Here is a 21,198-nt window from a genome sequence, read left to right on the forward strand (position 1 = left end):
ACGCCATTGCCGTGTCGTCTTCATTGTGTAGCTTCTATACTTGTGTATTTCTAGGTTGTCCCCAGCGCCTTTTTATGACGTATATGAAAGTGACAAACAACACGCTAACTGGGGGTGGTAGCCGCTTTCTTGCGGTATGTCAGATACTCTATCTTTTACAAATACAAACGGTTGACATTTAACAACATTCATCAAACCAAAGTACAGCTTATCATTTGCAAAAATAAGTATTTATTTATCATTAGTGAATGCATGCTATGTTTATCAGCTAGCTCGGCTAAAGTCGGTTGGTCGCGTATTGCTGACGCGTCGCTTTTGACATTGGCATGGAGCGTGATATAAGGGTATAACAAGATAGATATTTTAATCTTAATCCTTAACTCCTTTAACACAATTATTTCTGTATTTGTGTTTTCGGGAGAAAAGACAATAAACAAATGATTCTGCTACGTAATTGGGACGGACTGATGCCACGTGATTGTTAGCTAATGCTAGCGATATCTTTAGCAAATCCTGTAACAGCTTATCAGCTGATAACCATACATAACTTCTCTTTCTAGCTGGCACATTATTCGCTATAAGTATGGCTCTCCGCCTGCTTTCAAGATCCCTTACCGGGCTCCATGTAGAGTCATCGTCAATGATTCAGCAAAGGACTTTTAGGTAAGTTATTTTACATGTTAGACCCCGTTAAGACTTGACAGCTGTGTGGTCTGATTATTTTTTGACAAATTCTATTTAAGTTGTTAAACCGACTCAGATCGATGAAAAATATAGTGCCACAGCCATAACTATAGCAGTAACATTCCTCAGCATAATGTTTGTTTATTGTAATTTAAAATGTTTCACCTTCATTCTGCAAAATCATGTATGAGCAGAGTTGAACACAAGAAGGCTGTTTTTATGTTCACCTGCTGAAGGACAAACGTTTCTCTGTGGTCACTTCAAATCCAACGTTAGTGTAAGACGTGGATCTTCTCTTTAATACAGCCATGTCCTACATCAGCCTTATAGCTACATCTCTATTAGTCTAGAAGCCAAATATGAAACATAAACAAATGTGATGAGGAAACCTGAAGCCTCTCATACACATTGCATACACACACAAACACACACTGAGAATTAACTATTTCAGTGTAGTAGGAGATATCTTGCCTCCAATATGTAAACATTTTTGATAAAACGTAGTCTGGTTTATTCCATGGAGGAGAAGGAGTTGTGCTTAAAATAGTTGATACCTAGTTGATTTATTATTATCATTATTATGTTTCAGGCACACAAATATTAAATATCCAAGCATTTCTTTTGGTTAGATATTAAAGCTGTGGACTGGAGCCAAATTATTTATCAGGTAGCTACAACAGTAGTGGGTGACCATGATACATCATTTTGATTAAACTTTATAACACACTTTATTCACTGTTTATGGAGCAGTCTCCAATGTTCATCATAAGAAGCAAGTTATTCTATCAAAGGGTGAATTTTTGCTTTACTTTACCTCATAGAAAACTAAGTTTCTTGCATGACTGCTGGGTCTCTGGAGGAGAGCTGTAGTCATCAAGCAATTCACAATTTTTTTTGTCTTGTCAGTGTATCTGCTGTTGCAGCAGCCATTCAGAAAATGTCAAGAGTGCGTGTTGTGGACAACAGCTCTCTTGGTAATACACCATGGCACCGCCCCCCGAGAGTGATCCATGTCTACACCAAGAATGGCGTAGGGAAAGTTGGTGACAGAGTGTTGCTTGCCATCAAAGGACAGAAGAAGAAAGCATTAATCGTTGGACACAAAATGCCTGGAGAACGAATGAGTCCACGCTTTGATTCAAACAATGTTGTTCTGATTGAGGACAATGGAAATCCTACAGGAACAAGGATTAAGGTCCCTTTACCCACACATCTACGTAAAGTGGAGGGAGATTACTCGAAAGTCCTAGCAATTGCCAATTCATTCGTGTAATAACACCATTCCGTACTGTGATTTGATATATACTGTATATTTCACATCTGCTTGGGGTTTATGAACATTTTATGATTGTATGTGTTGTCTTAATAAAAGGTAAAGGGAGCATACACCCAGCCACAATTGTCTCTACAGTATTCTGTTGTCACTTAATGTATGTAAGAGGCTCGAGCCTTTGTCGACATGCTTGGCATTTCACTGAGGCCTCGCTGTGCTTACAATAAATATAACCTTTAGCTTAAAGGCATAGCATATGAGCTTCTGGGGAAGTTTGAGCAGCCAAATGTGGGTCAAACTCATGTTATCATGAATACAAAGAACAAACTGGGAAATTATGAACTGTTAGGGTAATATTTTATTGAAGGCACAACATACATTTACTACACAAAACATGTCATACTTTTAATAGATGTTTATTAAATCATGGTGTGATTTATAAGGCATTAAGTATCATGTGATCCCTGTAAATGTCACTTGAGTGGACTGAAATACAGTATTTCTCACAAATGTGAGGCAACTTCAGTAGCTTCTTCCTTAAACTAAAACCTCAGTGCAAAATAAAAACAATCAAGTAAAACTAAACAAAGTTCAGCTGCTTAATTTCAACTTCAACTAAAGAAAAATATTTGTGTAATATATTAACAGGTTAAACTTTACATTAGATCTGTACTGCCATCTACAGGTCGAATCATGGAACTATCAACTCAACACTGAGGTGATCATTTCTTATTAATCTTTCTGCTCTAAAATTAGGACAAAGTGGAAACATGAGTGCAGAGAAACTATAGGACTTCACAATGTAAAGCATGATTACAGTAACATGCTTCTTCAGATTTCTTCTATGTGTTCCTTGGCAGAACAGCTTTTAGTGAGAGTTTGAAATAATAACAATTGTGAAATTGTTAGTGAATCAACTTGCAACAAGGCACATTAAAGCTAGTGATTTTTGTCATGCACAGAGTCAGAGACATGCTGTTTTTACAGAGGTGACAGAGCTATGTGGCACACAGACTATTTCCTACTGCAGGTTTGCATAGATTTCTAAAATGCGTCCTGAAGACACTTGGCTTGATTGGACTTTGCTTAATATTATACAGCTATATTTGTATTTTATGTACGCTGAGGTGTGATGTGTTAAAGGTCGCTAAGGTTGATGGATCATCAGTTCCCCGGGTTCATCGCAATCTGCAGGCACTGCGCCTTTACTCTATATCTCACTCCAGTGAAGAAGGCCCTCTTCAACCACACATTGTCAGGTAAAGCCACTGGCAATACAAGAAATACAATGAGATACACAGAACAGAAAGACTGACAGAATGCATTGAAATTTAGTTTTTAAACAGAACTCACCTCTGTGACATTCATTTCAGCCTCCCCTGATCCCTCCTTGTCAAACTGCTGGAAAGACCCTGTTAAAGTTTCACAGTTAATACTTTTACTAGTATTCTAGTCTGCAAACACACAGTATACATTTAGAATAGCATCTATTACATTAATACTCACTAAACATGGCTTCAAGCTTGACCAAGCAGCAGATGAAGTTGTCAAAGTCAACCATCTCGTTCTCTGCATACCGGGCTACCAGAATCTGGTTCAGTTTGTTATTCAGTTTAAAACCTACACAGGATGACAATGAAAATGAAAGAAAATGTTACACTTTATCATCTGTGAGCGTGTTTACAGCAAATCATTGTAGAAATGATAATTAAGAGCATTAGACCTGCTGCCTCCACAGCAAGACGCATCTCATATGAGCTCATGGCACCTGACTTGTCAAGGTCAAAATCTCTAAAAATGACCTGGAAGACAGAATAAAATGTAAATAGAAATGTAGAGAATCTAAGTGTGACTACTGTTCCTTTGACTTTGTTATTATTTACCAGCCACTTTCGGATTTTGTTCCAGAGGATCTGGAACTCCACCAGCCCTAAACGAGCACTACCATCTTTCTGGTAAACGCGATGTCAAGGGGTGAAACCACATACAAACAATCACAAGCATGCTAAATGCATGTTATTTGTTTCTGATCAATTCAATGTAACAACATTTTTTATCCATTCCTGCCTGTTAACTCAAGAGGATACGTCCATCAGGTTGACCATGGTCCTGCATGACTCCATACTGAAGCCATCAGTCTTCAGATCTTTGTCTGAAACAGCAGAAACACTCGTCTGAAACAGTCTGGTCTACAAAGACACAGCGGCACAGAGGCTTGTAAAAGAGGCAGTCCAGGAAATGAATGGTCAACACCAGCGCTGTCAAACATCCAGCCCAGGGCCAGAATCGGCCTGCCAAAGGGTCAAATCTTGCCCACTGGATGACTTTGTATAGTGTAAAATCAGCTGAAAAGTCATTGATTCCAATTCCCCCCCCAAAAAAAGCACTGCTACTCATATTTCAACGGAAATCTCAGGCTGTTCATCATCTTTTTTGTAAATAGATTGTTCATTAATTGTGAACATTGCCAGAATGTACTTGTACTGTTTTACACCAAAAGAAAGAGAAACATTTAGAGGTGTGATTTTACTGGTCTGGTCTATTTGAGATCAAACCGGGCTAAATGTGGCCCGTGACCTAAAATTAGTTTAACATCATGGTGAACACTCCACAGCAGAATGTAATACCGTAATGGAAGATCTATTACTAATATGTAAATGTTCCAGTAGCTATGAATTGTAAACAAAAAATAAACAGAAAACTCACGCCTGGAGACGACTCTGTTCAGAATGGTCCGAAGCTCGTGAATAGAAATCTCCATGTCCTGAAAAAGCACAGAGGACAAGAAAAGAGAAAGAATTACTTGATTTACTTTAATTTCCTCACCATAAACAAAGCTGATGCCATTTTTGATCTTTAAAGCTTTAGATGTTATCTAAAATACCACAATAATACCAGTATTACCATTACCAACATTATAATATATAAATCATTAGAGCAGTTTTAGCAAGTACAAATGCAAATAGAGATGCAAAACAACAAGACTGATCTGTTTTTCAGACTTACCTCTCCTGCTAGCTGGGCGAACATGGACTTAAAAGAGTCATCGATGTCGTCTTCAGTTATTTCATCCTGTAGGAAACCACAAATATAAAAGGCATTGGTTTATGATCAGGGTTCTAGTTATTTTCTAATATTCATAGAGAATAGTATGTAACATATTCATTTTAGTGTCTCACTGATACGTACATCATCTCCTAAATCGGCAGAGATTTCATCATCCAGTTCTCTGCAATGCACAAAAACATATTAGCATGAGATTAAGTAATAAATACTTAAATTAACATTAAAATCACATACAAAAAAACTCTCACATACTCTGTTTCTGATTGCTTCTCAGTGAAGACTCTGAGGACGAAGTCAGCCTCCTTACTGGGCTCAAAGGTGGAGGGGACGATGAGGTACTCTCCAGGGGGCAGACGGAGCCGCGTGCTCACCTCTCGCAGGTTGATGAAGGTCTCAGAGCGAGCGCACGATGAATGTTTCAAGAAGAAATCTTTCTTCAAATGGACATTCTGGCAGCCTTTGTACTATCAGCAGTAGAAAACAATACGTAAGAGATGCACGTACATGACTTTAGGTCAATTTAATTGAAATCATATATACTTTACACTACTGCATACCATTTCACAAAGCATAACACAGTGTTTATTTTTTAACTTCTAACAGCATTTCAATGAAAACTAACTTTCATATGGTTTGGAAATAAACTACAAAGATTTAAAACTTGTTGAAATAGAATGAATATCTCAATCATGATGCAAGTGTGTGATTTTCCTAAAATGAATGAATGTGATGAACACAATGCGCTGATACCAATGGCCACCTGGAAGTGAGTGGAATTTTTTTAAATAAACATCAATTTTAGTGAAAGGGCAGACGATCACCAGTGTTGTTACAATCAAAATATTTTTTAGTAATTGATGCTCTGCCTACCTCTTCTGGAATCTGCACAAAAGAAGGGAAAAAGAACATTAATGAGCTGAGGAAAAACTTAAAATAATAGTGTAATGTACTGTAACTATGAGAAGGCAAAGGGACAGTACTGATTTTCTCTATTCTCACCTCATAAAGAGCAAAGCCAATCGTGTGCATGTCCTGACCATGGCGCCGATATCTGCGGCGGTCCTTCTGCATGAGAGCTACTAGAAAACTGCACATCACCTCATCATCCTCTGGGTCATCATCCTCCTCCAGCAACGTGATCTTGTACTGAGGGTTGATCCAAAACGTGTCTGCACAGACGGTGCACTTGTGTTAGCCTGTTTCATAGTCTATGTCGTATCTATGTCAGCGTGTATACTTGAAAGGCTTTTTTTTTTTTTTCCCTTTCTGTGACCGTACAGTTGGGACTCACTGGGATTGTTCCTGCAGCCTCCGGCGGTGCTGCCTCTCCGCCACGCGCCGTAGAACTTGATGTTGTTCCAGTAGCCAAGACCTTCCTCACTCAAAGCATCAGGAGTCAAGTTACAGATCTCTAGCCGAGAAAACTGCGTCTTGAATTCACTGAAGGACATCCTGGAAGATCAAAATATGAGTTTAGGGTCAGAAACCTGAATGCAACCTTTTTGGAAGACTAGTTTGACATTTTGGAATATATATACGTTCATTCACTTTCTTGGCGAGAGTTAGGTGATTGAGTGGAAAAGGAATCGTGTTCCGCTACAGCTTGGACCAGCTTGGGCCTCCTTAACTTTGGCCATTCATCAAGATAAGTCCCCTTTAAATGCAACTCTCCAGGCTTCTCCTTCTTTTCTCCCTAAAACACCTACACACCCAGAAATAAACTCAACGGGACTGAAATGAACTGCCTTCCTCCATACTACAACCAGTGAACTGGTTGTAGTATGGACTATGTAGTATTTAACTTTGGAATGGACCTACAACACCCCCCCACAACCCCACACACACACTCGCACACGCATGCCACTCACACCTTATCACTTGAACACAAACCATTGACATTTACCTGGAGTCCTCAATTCATTTTAGATTACCCAATGGACATTTGATTTGTATATCTGAACTCGGTTATGTGGTTTATTTGATTTAATTAACTTTTTTTGTGTTTAATTCTGTATTTAAAAAGAAACTATTCATTTTTATTTGATTTGTGTAAAATACAATTGACTTCAATGAAACACCTTAATTGCTTGAGTTTTGCTTATGTTGCATTTTGTAGCCGGGTTAGCAGGCTAGTCGGGCTAGCTCTATCTCCAACTGTTCAAAGTGATATTTTTTTACTTAAATTGACAGGGTAGAATTTATATTATTCTCCCGTCTGGAGCCCAACGTGTACTTTGAATAATTGTGAGCAAAACCTACGCTACAAATACCAACAGTACATAATATTGCTCTACGGTACTCCAGCACCTGGGACATCTTACCAAAACTCCCCGTCTTCCATCTTCAGGTGCAGGTCCTCTTGTTCAGACGGGTCAATCTCGTCCCATTCAGGAGAACTACACACACACACACACACACACACACACACACACACACAAGACAAATAGACCAAAATAGACATTTAGAAAGAGATTTAACACTCTCAAAAGAAGACATTAACCAAACAAAAGTAGGGATGGAAAATACTTAGTACACAAATACATTTATTAACTCACTTGTCACTCCAGGCACCAGTCCACTCTACCTGACCCCAAGGGTTACGTATTCGGATTAGGCGTTCCATATTGCCGCGGAAATCAACCTACATAACAGAGTTTATGGGCAACTTAGGACCATTAATGTTATTCATAAGGGTAACCGATTAAAGACAACATACACACAGACCTCCTTCAGTCCAGTGACTGAGTAGGCGTGGCCCTTCACAAGCTTCTTGAATGTAACAGCCTCCATGTCAAAGGCACTGGTGATCTGTAATAATATGAAAACATGATTACCGCACAGACTGGCACAGAAATAAATAGAAGCGCTTTTAATGTTATTGGCTTTCTCAAGATGGCACAACATTGATCCGCATGCCTTGGTGGTGTGCCAGTGTGCTCAGCACTTACATCGATGGAGCAGCCCAGCAGAGAGCCTCTCTCCAGGGCTTTGCCAATTATCCTGTGCAGATCTCTGGGAGCACTGCGGAGCTCGTACATCTCAGACACACCACCTGTGAAGTCCTCGAACCCTTCAGTGGTGCTTCCTCCGGACAGAGCCTCATAGGAGCCATTCAGCCTGAAGCCACAGTGAAAACACTCTTGCTACATACACTCGCGCTGAATAATTTAATAACTGGGTAGGCTCTTTTAATACCTACTTGGCGTAAGCCTTCTCCAGAAGTGCACTCCAGAATTCATTGCCCTCAGCGGAATGGACAAACATGAGCTCGCCGTCTTTGACAGGCAGTCTGTCATCTATCACAACATCCACCCATTCGCCGAACTGCCAGAACTGCAACACAGAGCAATAATCAACAACTCCATCAACCTAAACTGCTTGCCTTACACTTGCTAGGAAGTGCAGTGCGTGGAAGACGATCTGGAAGTACCTGAAAGTGGAAGATTCCGGCATAATCATCTTGGAAGGACTGGCCATGAGGGACAACCCGATGAAGAAGCCTCTCATTCAGGGTGAGAGAGCCGATGGCTGCTAAGAGCCAGCAGTCACCTGCAAGTGAGAAGAATCTAATTATCTAACTGTCTTTTCTTTTTTTTTTTTCCAGGGCAGATTCAACATTAACAACAACAACAACAACAACAACAAGGGCTCACCCAGCGCTCCCTGACAGATGTCAGTTCTGGTGGCACCACCGACGATGAACTGAGGATCGTCTGTCAGTTCCTATGGAGAAATGTCTGGGTTACAATCAAATACATCAAAGTCTCAGAATTCAGACTAGTCAACGTGTTTCACAATCTGCTTTAAAAGGCGACACATCTTTCAAGCCATTGCTATTCTTGCAGCTACGCGTCAACTTCCTATGTCTTAATGAAGCACTGTAAACAAATGTCGGGAGCAAGGGAGTGGTCAGGGAATGCCATGCGATGCCAACAGCTGCAGTGGCCCGAGAGGGTACTGTCCCTACTTGTCCTGTTCTGTCTGAGTTTGCAGACATAAACTAACACAATGTCATAGGATATGTGTGTTTTTAGATGATATGTTTCTCTGACCACATGCTTGTTGTTGAGAAATGTTACATGAGCAGCAATCCAAAGAATGAGTGAGGCATTTCCACTTTATATCCAGCTTTAGGTCTCGAATCTGTCATAAAAACATCTTTTCATCTGTATGTGGGTGTAGAAAAAGTATATTTGTTATCTTGTGTCCTATCAGTTTTATGCATTAGTAGTCACCACTCACTGTGGGCCTCATCCACTCCACATCCTTAGTTTTGGAGGAATAGGGGGCGAGCTCCTTGAAGCCCAGGGATGGAGGCTCAGTGGGGAAATAGGAGTCTTCAAACAAGCAGCCGGACTCCAAACATTCCTGCTTCAGTGCCTCGTAGTCCTGGTTGGAGAAGTGTACAGCCTGCTCCTTGGAGCCCATGCCTTCAGCTCGTAGCCTGTTGGCCTGTATGGTTGCAGATATCCCTCCGCTTGGATACATACTGGTGTGAGATAAAAATATGGGGCTGTGTGAGTATGCACAGTGCTGTCTATAAATAGCAGAGAGCTAATCGGCGACACACGCTTGTCTAAGGGTTACAGCACAGCAATCAAGTGTGGGAGCGTGTGTAAAAAAAAAAAATGTCATACTAGTGATAAAGATTCTGTTCTGCATTTTGATTCTATATTATACTAAAAGTAACAGAAAGCTGAAGACTTTCAAAAATTAAAGCAAAAAGCTAAGGCCATTAAGGTGAGGTCAGTTCCCTGGTACCCCATTTGTTCATTTATTGAATGTGTAGGTTTAGCAACATGAGGGGATTTTACATTCTACAATTAAAAACAACATGATGGGTCCTGAGAGTGGTGGGTTTGCGTTGGTGGGACTTGTGTCCTGGCTACTGCCCTGCAACTAATAATTGTCATGTATGATAAAAGTAAATGCTCTGCTATGTAAATTTCAGTTAGAAGCCAACATCATTTTAAGCCCAGCTGAGAAATAATAGACATACAGAAAATATGAAGAGACAAAAAGCTATTTCTGAGGAATGTGAGACAAAATAACACCTTAAACACAGCAAACCCAGGAATAACAAAAGCACTTAGAAATATGATACCTTGTCTGTATGGGCAGGCTGAGAGGGAGAATGAGACAAAAAAAAGAGAGAGGGTGAGAAGGGTCATTCACTAAAGTTTTGGCTAAGATAAATATAAAGTGCTTTCCTATTCAAATGATTTGGATTTGCACTGCAGAAGCTTGTGCAGCCCTAATGGACATTAGTGTTCACCACTTAGTGGGGGTGTCTTTCTCCTCCCTGAATGCACTTGCTTTTCTATGCCGCACAGTTTCACAGCTTCCAGTCACGTCTCAAGGGAGGACATAATAGCTTTGTGGGGAAACCAGGGGTTAAAAAGAACCAAATATGCTGGCTGTCAGATTTAAAGTTTTTACTTGGTTGTCCCCGTCTGAATCAGTGAAGTAGTAAAAACTAGGACATTGGATGATCGTTTATATCACTCTGCTCAACTGGACAGGAATCCTAATGAGCTCAGTTCAGTTAACAGTCAAGTAAGAGGGGGAAACTTGGATGGAGCTACAGTGGTGAGAGACCGGGAGAATCCATGAGCAAAAAAGTTAGTAAGTTTAGTTTAAATAAAGAAAAAAAAGAATGTGTTGCTGTGCAAAACTGGCTGTGCATTTGATAGGATCAATTCTGCAGGCAAGGACATTGTTTATAGAACCAGCCCCCCCCACACACACACTCTGAGGCCTCTCATGGGTTTAGAGACTGCAGGAATGTCCCACTGCTCTAACAGCGAGACTGCCAGCCAATGATCTAAAGGATACATCTATTCTTCACGTTAGGGAAAAGCTGATCCATGCATTCCTGTGTTGATGATGTCATATAAAGGACTTCAACCCCAACAAAGCCCTAAAACAACCAACATCCTGTGTTTGTCTGTCAAAACACTGGCGTCCCCTTCACCCTAAAGCAGACAGAAGTATGCTGCACGTATATGTTGGCTGCTTTGTGAATTCATAGGCCTGTTACTTGCAAAAAGTCACAGCATGTCACGCAGGCTTAGATTGTTTACAGCACCTGTTCAGTAGTACAAGCAGGCCTGTCTTGTTATGCGATCATGCCGGCAGCCTGCCACAATACATCTTTTTACAACACAATCACACTCATTTTACACTGGATGTGAATTAAATCTGTGTGCCTGAATATGACAGCTGTCACTGTGTCGATTCTTATTAGTGCTACAGCGTGCAGTTTACTAAATCACACAAACCGCACGGTGGCCTACACTACAATAAAACCATGAGGCACCGTTAATCTCAATATGGCTAAATTAACACGTTCAGAGAAAGAAAGAAAAAACTCACCACAGATTTAAAGGCAATTTACGGCTCCTTCAAATTAGGTCCGATAGTGATAATCGTATAAATCTGTGAAAGGGGGCAGTGGTTTAGTAGCCAGGAGCGCAGGTCCAGGTCCAGGTCCAGGTCCAGCCCTCTCCGCTGCACACAGTACAGGATAGACCAGCCCCTATAGGAGGAGGGGCCACCGCGCTCACCCAGCCAGCACCCCCACACACTGCGGCTAGAGGCGCTGAAGACAGCGGGGATCAAATCAAATACATGCTGTTCAGACCAAACATAATATTGTAGCACATAGCCTTCAATTCAGTTTTTAAAAATAAATACACGCACAGAAATACAATAATAAACACTGTTATTCACAAAGCTTAAACAATCATTAGGCTACAAGCTAAACAACTATATTGATCCGTTGGCAGTAGGCTACATATATTAACCCTTGTGTTGTCTTAACTTTCTGTATACACTACTTGTCCTAAGGGTCAAAAATGACCCGCCTTGACTAAACCCCTAAAATAAAGCAGCGTGATTGCATTTTAAACCCCAAATCTATTTTGCATGAAGAAACAACCTGTCATTCATCACAAACTTTGTGAATATCTAGGTGTTTCCTCTTCACAGTGCAGAAAGACTGTGTTTAATCAGTGGAATCCACTTCTCCCAGACCTCTCTTATGGCAACAAGTTTGTCTGTCACACGCCTTGCAGGTCTTGACTCAAGATTATTATTATCGTTCTTGAGAAAGTATGAAAGACTTTCAGTGGCATTGTTGCACGGAAAATCGCCCTTCCACTCTCTGCATCACAAATGCAGCCTCGCCTCGGGACCTATACACACCTGCTAAGATTAGCAGCCCGATGTAGGCACGCAGGTCAATCTATGGCTGGTGTGATGAACAAGCTGAGTGCGGAGACAATATCCTGGGAAACTGCATGTCTTGTGGGCCCTGGGGTCATCCTTATGACATGTTGTGCTGCCATCCTGTCCTGGTTGTCATTTGGTGACCAGGACCATGTTATTTTTCTGTTCTTTGACAAAAATGGCTCTCTTTCAAAATGGGCAATTTCTTCTTCATCTGAAGATGATTCATCATGCTCTGGGTCATATTCTTCCCCAACTTCTTCTTCAGATACCTCTTCCTGTTCTAAATCACCGTCCTCTTGTTCCTCCTGGACATCTGAATAAATCAGATCTAGGACCTGCTGGGCAGTGAAACGTGCACTGATGGCTACAGTAAAGAGATTACTGGGGGTACTGTCATCTGCAGCACCTTCATAGCATCTGACTGCATTCCCCATTAGTAAACAATGCATTCAAGAAATGTTTATTCTCTCTGATCTTGTTTGTATTTTGTCTGCGAATATGACCCCACAGTCAGGTGTGGGGTCGTGGAGCGGAGTTGCTGCACATTCGCAAGAAAGTTTTTGTTTTCCCTGAGTTCAATCAGTAGCATACATAATCTCAATTTATTGTGTGTGTGTGTGTGTGTGTGTGTGTGTGTGTATGTGTGTGTGTGTGTGTGTGTGTATGTGTATGTGTGTGTGTGTGTGTGTGTGTGTGTGTGTGTGTGTGTGGTGTGTTTTTATGGTTTCTGTATAATGATTTTATAACTGCCGGGTCAAAAATGACCCCTAAGACAAGATTTGTACCCTGTTGGTGTACAGCTTTTTTGGAAATATGAACAAAGGCAATGTTTAACTTTTTCTCATGTTGGGGTCATTCTAGGAAAAGTCATTGCATTTCAAGTTGAAAAAAGATCATTAAGGGGGTTTCTTATGCTGTTAAACATAGTGGCGGGTCATTTTTGACCCCTAAGACACAAGGGTTAATGAATATTAAATAAAATGACTAATATCGTATGCAAGATATTATTATAGCTCTATGTTTTATGTTATGTCATGGCTTGGTGTTCATGGCACTGTATGTATAGTCTGCCGTGTTCTTGCTTCTGTAATTCTTTGCTCACAGCATGTGATGCTAACAAGTTTGCAGTATTAACAGGTAATACAGGTTGCTGAATATGTAGTAGCTGATTTGTCTAGACCAGGTAACAAATGTCAAAGTCAAAGCAATGTCTATTCAGGTTAACGGTATCTTTTACTTACATAATGACAATGAGCGATGTCTATTTCATGTCTGGTAAAAAACTACAGTAAATGCATAATTAATCATTTGTAATGCCACATAAGCCCTATAATCATGCACTCTAACAATACTGGCATCAGCAATAATGAAGCAGACAGATATCAATCATGATAGAAGGACTGTTTGTAATGGCTTTTAAGACATTACAACTCATCATAAGCTTTCATTACAGTGTTACTGATGTTTTCAATGCTGATCCCTCACTGACTACCAGCAGTTGTTGTTCAGTATGTCAGTAAACTGCCTCAAAACATCAATAACCAAGAAAATGAACAAGAATTGTTTTATTTCTTCTTTTATGCTTGGCCTACATTTTCAATTAAATTTGTACTTGTACTCTATCCTGAGTACAGGATAGAGGATGTAAGTACAGAATAAGGTTATATGGATGATGTAAGAGCACAGTGCATGTGCTGCAAAGCAGACTGGACCTGGCAGAAATCCCCCAGACTCAGTGTTGCAATGTCATTTACATCCCATTCTTATTCTTGCTCAACTTGACACTTGCTTAATTTCATGCATTTAAGCTTCCCTTTCACAACTCTCAGCAGTAAGCACTAATTTTAATCCCTTCCAATAACACCTGAACCTTTTTTTTTTTTTTTTTTCATCACTTTGATGCTATAGAATGTAACAGAATGTCTAATTATTATCAGACAAATTTAAATCAAGATACGTATGTGTTTGCGTCCTCTACTTTTACTATTGGGAGGTCAGAGACAATAAATACAATACATTGCCCACTCCACACACACACACACACAATCAAATGAGGTAATGACAGTGGAGCTTCAAGTTACCTTTAGGCGTGTCCTTGTTTGTATTTTTTCTGTGGCCACAGCAGATTTGCGTAGGGTTGCTGCTGTCTGTTTGTGATCCCAGTCAAACCTCCCCTCACCTGTGGGAGCTATAAAGGAGGCTAGGCTGGGGGAAGGTCAGCTCACAAGACAACACAACTCACAAAGAGGGAAATCATCATCCAGGGAGGCTACATACACTTGAGAGGTGAGGATGACATCCACGGCAGATCGACTGGCCCATCAGAAGGAGAGACAAGAAGGCATCGGCACAAACCAGAAAGCGGTGAAGTACTCCAAGCAGGATTATGACTCTCTGCGGCAGCAGTGTCTGGAGCGTGGACGCCTGTTTGAGGACAACTGCTTTCCAGCTGAGCACAAATCACTTGGCTACAATGAGCTGGGACCATACTCATCCAAAACCAGGGGCGTTGTTTGGAAAAGGCCAACGGTAAGAAGCCAATGAGAAGAAGCAGAGAGCAATGAAAAAGTATCACTATTTACACTGAAATATTTTCCTGTGCTCAATATTACAATGAGCTTGACAGTGATGTGTCAGAGGCTATTGTAATTATTTCTTTTCCTGAATTGTAAATATTTAATCTATAATTAAATCAATAATTGTGGAAGGAGAAGTAGAAGACACCATATTTTAAAAAAGGAGTCGTAACTAGTTACTTTCCCAAAACGCTTAAAAGTCACAGAGGGTTAAACTTATACCATAAATACTGTGCACTTACACTTAATGCTATTCACCGTAGTGATAATCTCTGAGAGATAATTTAGCTAAATGTATTGGATCAGAGCAAGACTCACTGAATGTTCTTCTGCCATCTCAGCAGTGTGATACAGGACAATCCAAGGTTCATGTTTAACTTTCTGTGATTGTTTGGTGCCCTTTATAGGAGCTGTGCTCAAAGCCAAAGTTCATCGATGATGGGGCAACAAGGACAGACATTTGCCAAGGAGCTCTTGGTAAGTGGGGGGAAGGAGGATGGATGAATGACTTAATGAACAGATGGACAGATGGATGAATGATGGGGTGTTTTGGTTTTAGAAGGGAAACACAAACATCCCTGGACTGATCCCTCCACCCATTCTGCCCACTAAGCCCGTAAGAGGGAGTTATGACAGATGTGGTTTGTTGGCACATGCTGTTTACAGCACTGTTGCTGGCAGCAACATGGATGCCACATATTGCTCAATCTAAGACCATGTCTCTGATCTTAATGTGCAGGTGACTGCTGGCTTCTGGCTGCTATTGCCTCTCTGACTCTTGACCAGCGGATCCTGGCTCGCGTGGTGCCCCATGGACAGAGTTTCACCGAGGGTTATGCTGGGATATTTCACTTCCAGGTCAGACAAAGGCCTTTCTCATATGACCAATAACTCTTTCCTTTTTCTTCTTTCTTTCATTGTCTTTTTTTCCTGCCATGTCCGACCATAGAATGATGACTTTTTCTAATGGAAACTTGTACACTGGTATAGGGCAATCCAAAATACTAAAGTACAGAGAAATACGAATCTCAATCGCTCAGTTACTCATATCAAGACAAATGAATATGTTCTTGTCAATTTCAGTATGTTCATTCAACAATAAATGAGTCAATGCTACAAAAATGTTCTACTTCTTCACCTACAAAGCTGATCAACACTTCACCATATGTAAAAGATTGTATCTTGTAACAGTCCTTCCAGCACCACCACCAGTTAAAAGTTGAGTAGAGCTGCATAAATAAAGATCCAGCAGATTTGAACTAATACAACAAACAGCGCCCCAGTGCTTCACAACAAAAGCTTTGTGTTAATATCTACATTTGTGTTTGATGTCAATTTTAAAGCCGTTATTGCATGCAGTGTGACACGCAGAGCACAAAACAACATTATCCAAGAATCACACATTTGTCTTGCATGAGTCGTAAATGTATTTGAAGTGGAGTTTTCTGATGTGAATATTTTTCTTCTCAGTTCTGGCAGTTTGGTGAGTGGGTGGATGTGGTGGTCGATGACCGTTTACCCACCAGAGATGGAAAGCTTCTGTTTGTTCATTCAGCGGAGGGCTCTGAGTTTTGGAGCGCACTGATGGAGAAGGCGTACGCCAAGTATGGATTGTTCCCCTTATATCTTTTGCATCATTGAAATGTTAATGCAGTGAAAATGTATAAATATATATAGTTGGTAAAAGCTGTCCACATCCCTCTGCGTCTGACAGGGTGCATGGCTGCTATGAGGCCCTGTCAGGAGGAAACACTATTGAGGGTTTTGAGGACTTCACAGGAGGGATTGCAGAAGTATACACCTTAGACAAAGCTCCAACGAATCTTTTCCACATCATGCAAAGAGCCCTGAGCCTGGGTTCGCTGCTGGGTGCCTCTATAGATGTAAGTCTTATTTTCATACTGATTTGCATGCTGACCTGCAAACAAACACGCCAACAGTACCGACATGATCTAAGTGTTTGTTCTTGGTGTTTTCAGATCACCAGTGCCTATGAGACAGAGGCAGTTACAGCTCTCAAACTTGTCAAGGGACATGCATACTCAGTCACTGGTGCAGAGGAGGTATATGATTTATCTAAACTGTCATCAACAAGCTGCTTTTGCTGCATGCAAATTATGTTTCCCACTGTTGTTGCTCTCTCTCCCAGGTTCATTTTCGAGGCAGGTCGATTCAGCTGGTCCGCCTCAGGAACCCATGGGGTCAGGTGGAGTGGACTGGACCTTGGAGTGATGGGTAAATAATTACATTCTAGATCCATTAACCATTAGCTACCATTGTTTACTTCTAGGATTTTTCTAAAAGCATGTTAAATCCCAATTAGATCCAGTGAATGGAAGCACGTCAATGAAGATGAGAAATCAAAGTTGTACCATATAGCTGACAATGGAGAATTCTGGTAAATCCATTGTCTTTAACCTTTCATTTGCATGTCAATAAACATAGTATTGTAGATATTTTGTTGATGCTGTAATATGGATTGATAATCTCCTACAACACCGAAGGAACTATTGAGACTCACAACGTTCTTTGTTGAGAAAAGTGTTCCTCTACTCAGGATGTCCTATTCAGACTTCATCAAGCAGTTCTCCAAGCTGGAGATCTGTAACCTGACCCCAGACACGCTCATGAATGATGATGTGGGCCACTGGAACAACTACCAGTACGAAGGGATGTGGAGGGTCGGATCCACTGCTGGCGGCTGCCGCAATCACCCAGGTATAAGAGAAACCATGTGTATGTTTGAGCTACAACTTCTGTTACACTCATGTAAAGGATTACACTTTTGTGTGTTCCAGCCACATTCTCATCCAACCCTCAGTTTGTGGTGCGTCTGGAGGATGTGGATGATGATCCTCTGGATGGGAAGGATGGGTGCACCTTACTGGTTGGGCTGATGCAAAAGGACGGACGACGCCAGAAGAGGCTCGATCGCAACCTTGAAACCATTGGCTTTGCCATATATGAGGTGTCTATGAATAATGTAATATGTATTATATGAAATTAGTGCTCTGTATTTGACTGATTTTCTAAAATACTTCTTTTGTCTGTTTCCTTTTTACAGGTCCCAGACCAGGTCTGTATTTGTACTGTCACATGCCAGCATCGATCCCTTGTGTGCAAAATAGACACAAGTGTGTCACGAGTGTTGCATTGGGCATTTCTGGGTAGCTGTGTGACGTTCCAGTAATAAACAACATTTTCTCCCGTTAATCTTCAGTACAAAGGCTGCAGCAATGTTCACCTAGGTCCGGAGATCCTGCTGCGACAGAGAGCTGTGGCTATGAGCAGCAGCTTCATCAACGTGAGGGAAGTTTGCGACCGCTTCAAACTTCCTCCAGGAGAATATGCAATAGTTCCCTCAACCTTCCAGCCTCACAAGAAGGGCAGCTTTGTTCTCAGGGTGTTCTCAGAGAAACAGGCCGCAACCAGGTATCTGTGTTGCAGTAACATAAAGATCGACTGACATCTATTTGGTATTGTGGAGAGAGTGTGCTCAAGCTTTGCATTTTTTCTTTTCAGTCCACTGCAGGTGGATATCAAAGCTCAAATAGAGGAGGTAAGACAACCCACAGAATAATAATAAGCTGCTCTTGCATGCATTGATAAATGGTTAGTCCCTTTTTTAAGACATTCTTTTATTTCTACTTCAGAACTGAGATTAAAGGAAATATGTCACAATTATTTTTTAAATGCTCATTGCTTCATTTTTAAAATACAGTGTGTTACATTCATCATTTACCGATATCTGCGAAAAGGCCAAAAATTTGAAGAGCCGGTGCTTCTATTTGGCATTAGTGACTAGACTTATCTGTGTCTCCCTCTCCCAGGAGGAAGTGTCTGAGAGCGATGTGGATCCTCATTTCAAGAAGCTCTTCAAGCAGATTGCTGGCAATGTAGGTGGAGCAACATGAGAACTGAAAGTAAATCAAATCTAAACTTGGATTACAAAGTTATACCTTGCATTTTTCAAACAGGACATGGAGGTTTCGGTCTTTGAACTGGTGACAATTTTGAACAACGTTGTCTCTCATCGTGAGTACATTGAACTCTGACATCTATTGACGTTTGGCCTCTTTTACTTTCATTGACTTAAGAGTTGCAACTAGCTATGTTTTGTCACTTCTTTGCAGGCTCTGATATCAAGACAGATGGCTTCAAACTTGAGACAGGTCGCCTTATTGTCAGTCTGCTGGATGTATCCTATTTAAGAAATGCATTGTCCTCCCTTTTGGGATCTGGGTGCATTATAACTATGGAATTGAAATATGTGAACGATAAATTAAATTATTATTATTGAGCTTTTTATAAACCTTAGCATTCCTCAGAAAGATGAAAGTGCCATGTTGGGATTGATGGAGTTCCACTTGCTGTGGAGCAAAATCCAGAAATACCTGGTAAGTTTTGATTTATGCAGTTTGAAATGAGCGTTGGCCGTGTTGGAATTAGGGTCTATAATTGGTAACACAACACATGGTTGCCTGGTCATATAGGAGATCTTCAAGAATTTTGACAAAGACAACTCTGGCACCATGAGCTCCCACGAGATGAGAGGCGCAGCCACTGAAGCAGGTAACAAACATCCTCACGTGAGGAATCTCATACACTAAAAACCATCAAATATCTGCATTAAACCAACACTGAAACATGGTTTTAAATTATGACAGCCATGTCAAGTACAAATCAAAAGCCAAATGATTTCCGTTTTATTATTGCCTCACCTCTTCTGAAATGCCTCGATGTAAAACTAACATCACCTGCAAGTATCGTTTTATGGCTTGAAATTCAGTAATAATATTTGCTTTCCTGATAAATATAGAAATGAGCTATTTAGATATATTGCCTGAAGACTTTAGTTATCTTTGAACAGAGTGGGCCACTGTAGTTGACATACGCTGTATTTTTATCAAGTTATGAGACATGAGACATGTTTGTTAAAAATATACGACTTTGTAAAACACATTACTTTACCTGTGTTTGTTATTTTTCTGAATTGTGTCTGACCATTGAGCCCTGCAGGAACAAATACCAGCATGTTGTCCCAGCTGGTGTGTGTGCATGTGTGTGTGTGTGTGTGTGTGTGTGTGTCTGGCAGACTTGAAATGCCAGTTAGAGGACTCCTCTTCCTGCACATAGATTTTGTTCATGTAGACTTTGCTGCAGAAACAAAACAAGTGGGCGAGGCTGTGTAACTTAACTCTTCTATTATCACCCTGTTAATGTCTGACAACATTTCAAAACTATACTTCACCAGGATCAGAAATAATACACCTCTATGAAACTGATCTGATATGCTAACAGGAGACAATGATAAGTGACGGCTATTTTTCTTCCCCAGGCTTCCAAGTCAACATTGCTGTGTTGCAGTCCATTGTCAATCGCTATGCCGATGCTCAGTATGCCATAGACTTTGACAGTTTTGTAGGCTGTCTCATTAAACTGGAAATGCTCTTCAGTAAGTCAGCAAACACAACAAGTATTTCTCACATTTATCTGTAGGCATGTTCACATTACCTGAATTTATATTTCTGTCTCTCAACCAGAAATGTTTAAAGCTCTGGAGAAAGCTGACACAGGGAAGATGGAGCTGGATATACAGCAGGTGTGTGAGAGAATAACAAAAGCTTCTGGTTTGTCGGCATATCAGACCACTCCTTATATAATTATGTTTACTCTTACAGTGGCTGTGCCTGGCAATCTACTGACTCTGGAGATGAGGCAAGGAAGGACCCTCTCTTGATAACTGCAAAAAGATTAACTATACATTTATTGCATTCACACACAATTGTTTTTTTTATTTTCACAAATTAAGTAAATCCAATGTAAAAGACATTTCATATTCACATGTTCCAAATGCTCAAAAAGGTCTAAAATGTATTTATACATTTAAATGATATTTGCTGGACATATGCATGGAGATATGTTGCATCACTCACATGTGTTATTCCATTTTTTTCAAATAGCTCCTTTCTTAGATTTTTTTGTGCAGTGATGTCAATGCCAAAACGTCTGTCAAATGATAGAAAATAAAGAAACTATGAAACTATGGCCTCTGGACTTTTATAAAATCTTGCACATATTCGACAAATTATAATGGTTAAAGTAGTCTGACTCCAAGCTATATCAGATGGAGTTCATTTTCTCTGTGGTGTTGTAAAAAATATCATTGATATACAACTCCACTGATCAAAGCTTTTTGGCGAGCAGTATAAGTTTCACTCATCCAGGTGGGCCACATGTGGGCCGACCACAGTCCATCAACCAAACCCAGCTGTAGAGTAGGCTGGATGAAACAGGTGAGGCAGAGCAAGTTTGCTGTCTGGTGTGAACAATAAAGGGTGTGGAGACAGTTGAGCTGCACATACA

At 40.6% G+C, this 21,198-nt stretch overlaps 3 protein-coding genes across 6 annotated transcripts; 2 read left to right on the forward strand and 1 right to left on the reverse strand.

Moving 5' to 3' along the window:
* Window positions 1–74: 74 nt before the first annotated feature.
* mrpl14 (mitochondrial ribosomal protein L14) lies at window positions 75–2,083 on the forward strand. 2 transcript variants are annotated; one of them, XM_068724915.1, is made up of 3 exons: window positions 75–134; window positions 561–663; window positions 1,591–2,083. In XM_068724915.1, the coding sequence occupies exons 2-3, from the start codon at window positions 584–586 to the stop codon at window positions 1,955–1,957; spliced, it is 447 nt and encodes a 148-aa protein (XP_068581016.1). In that variant the 5' UTR covers window positions 75–134; window positions 561–583; the 3' UTR covers window positions 1,958–2,083. The 2 variants fall into 2 exon arrangements, with proteins under 2 accessions (XP_068581016.1, XP_068581017.1); XM_068724916.1 differs by lacking the exon at window positions 75–134 and adding an exon at window positions 209–344.
* A 274-nt stretch (window positions 2,084–2,357) lies between these two features.
* capn1a (calpain 1, (mu/I) large subunit a) lies at window positions 2,358–11,545 on the reverse strand. Of its 2 annotated transcripts, none has more exons than XM_068724907.1 (22): window positions 11,399–11,545; window positions 9,266–9,512; window positions 8,677–8,746; window positions 8,454–8,572; window positions 8,223–8,356; window positions 7,972–8,140; window positions 7,748–7,831; window positions 7,579–7,664; window positions 7,345–7,419; window positions 6,315–6,475; window positions 6,023–6,192; window positions 5,894–5,905; window positions 5,276–5,487; window positions 5,147–5,186; window positions 4,964–5,029; window positions 4,664–4,721; window positions 4,045–4,109; window positions 3,841–3,909; window positions 3,681–3,759; window positions 3,464–3,577; window positions 3,311–3,369; window positions 2,358–3,225 (listed from the first exon to the last, which is right to left on the reverse strand). In XM_068724907.1, exons 2-22 carry the CDS (start codon window positions 9,509–9,511, stop codon window positions 3,199–3,201), a joined length of 2,115 nt encoding a protein of 704 aa, XP_068581008.1. In that variant the 5' UTR covers window position 9,512; window positions 11,399–11,545; the 3' UTR covers window positions 2,358–3,198. The 2 variants fall into 2 exon arrangements, with proteins under 2 accessions (XP_068581008.1, XP_068581009.1); XM_068724908.1 differs by lacking the exon at window positions 11,399–11,545 and adding an exon at window positions 10,128–10,145.
* Window positions 11,546–14,152: 2,607 nt separating this feature from the next.
* Window positions 14,153–20,878, forward strand: LOC137882927 (calpain-2 catalytic subunit-like). 2 transcript variants are annotated; one of them, XM_068724906.1, is made up of 21 exons: window positions 14,153–14,785; window positions 15,240–15,309; window positions 15,572–15,690; window positions 16,303–16,436; window positions 16,547–16,715; window positions 16,812–16,895; window positions 16,982–17,067; window positions 17,156–17,230; window positions 17,390–17,550; window positions 17,631–17,800; window positions 17,897–17,908; window positions 18,053–18,264; window positions 18,355–18,391; window positions 18,663–18,728; window positions 18,810–18,867; window positions 18,966–19,030; window positions 19,161–19,229; window positions 19,326–19,404; window positions 20,171–20,287; window positions 20,376–20,434; window positions 20,514–20,878. In XM_068724906.1, the coding sequence occupies exons 1-21, from the start codon at window positions 14,549–14,551 to the stop codon at window positions 20,535–20,537; spliced, it is 2,103 nt and encodes a 700-aa protein (XP_068581007.1). In that variant the 5' UTR covers window positions 14,153–14,548; the 3' UTR covers window positions 20,538–20,878. The 2 variants fall into 2 exon arrangements, with proteins under 2 accessions (XP_068581007.1, XP_068581006.1); XM_068724905.1 differs by having other exon boundaries at window positions 16,547–16,895.
* Window positions 20,879–21,198: the final 320 nt, after the last annotated feature.

The sequence above is a fragment of the Cebidichthys violaceus genome, unplaced genomic scaffold, assembly GCF_023349555.1.
Source record: "Cebidichthys violaceus isolate CVI_PGR_0920_01 unplaced genomic scaffold, fCebVio1.0.p SCAF_10, whole genome shotgun sequence".
Classification (NCBI taxonomy): domain Eukaryota; kingdom Metazoa; phylum Chordata; class Actinopteri; order Perciformes; family Stichaeidae; genus Cebidichthys; species Cebidichthys violaceus.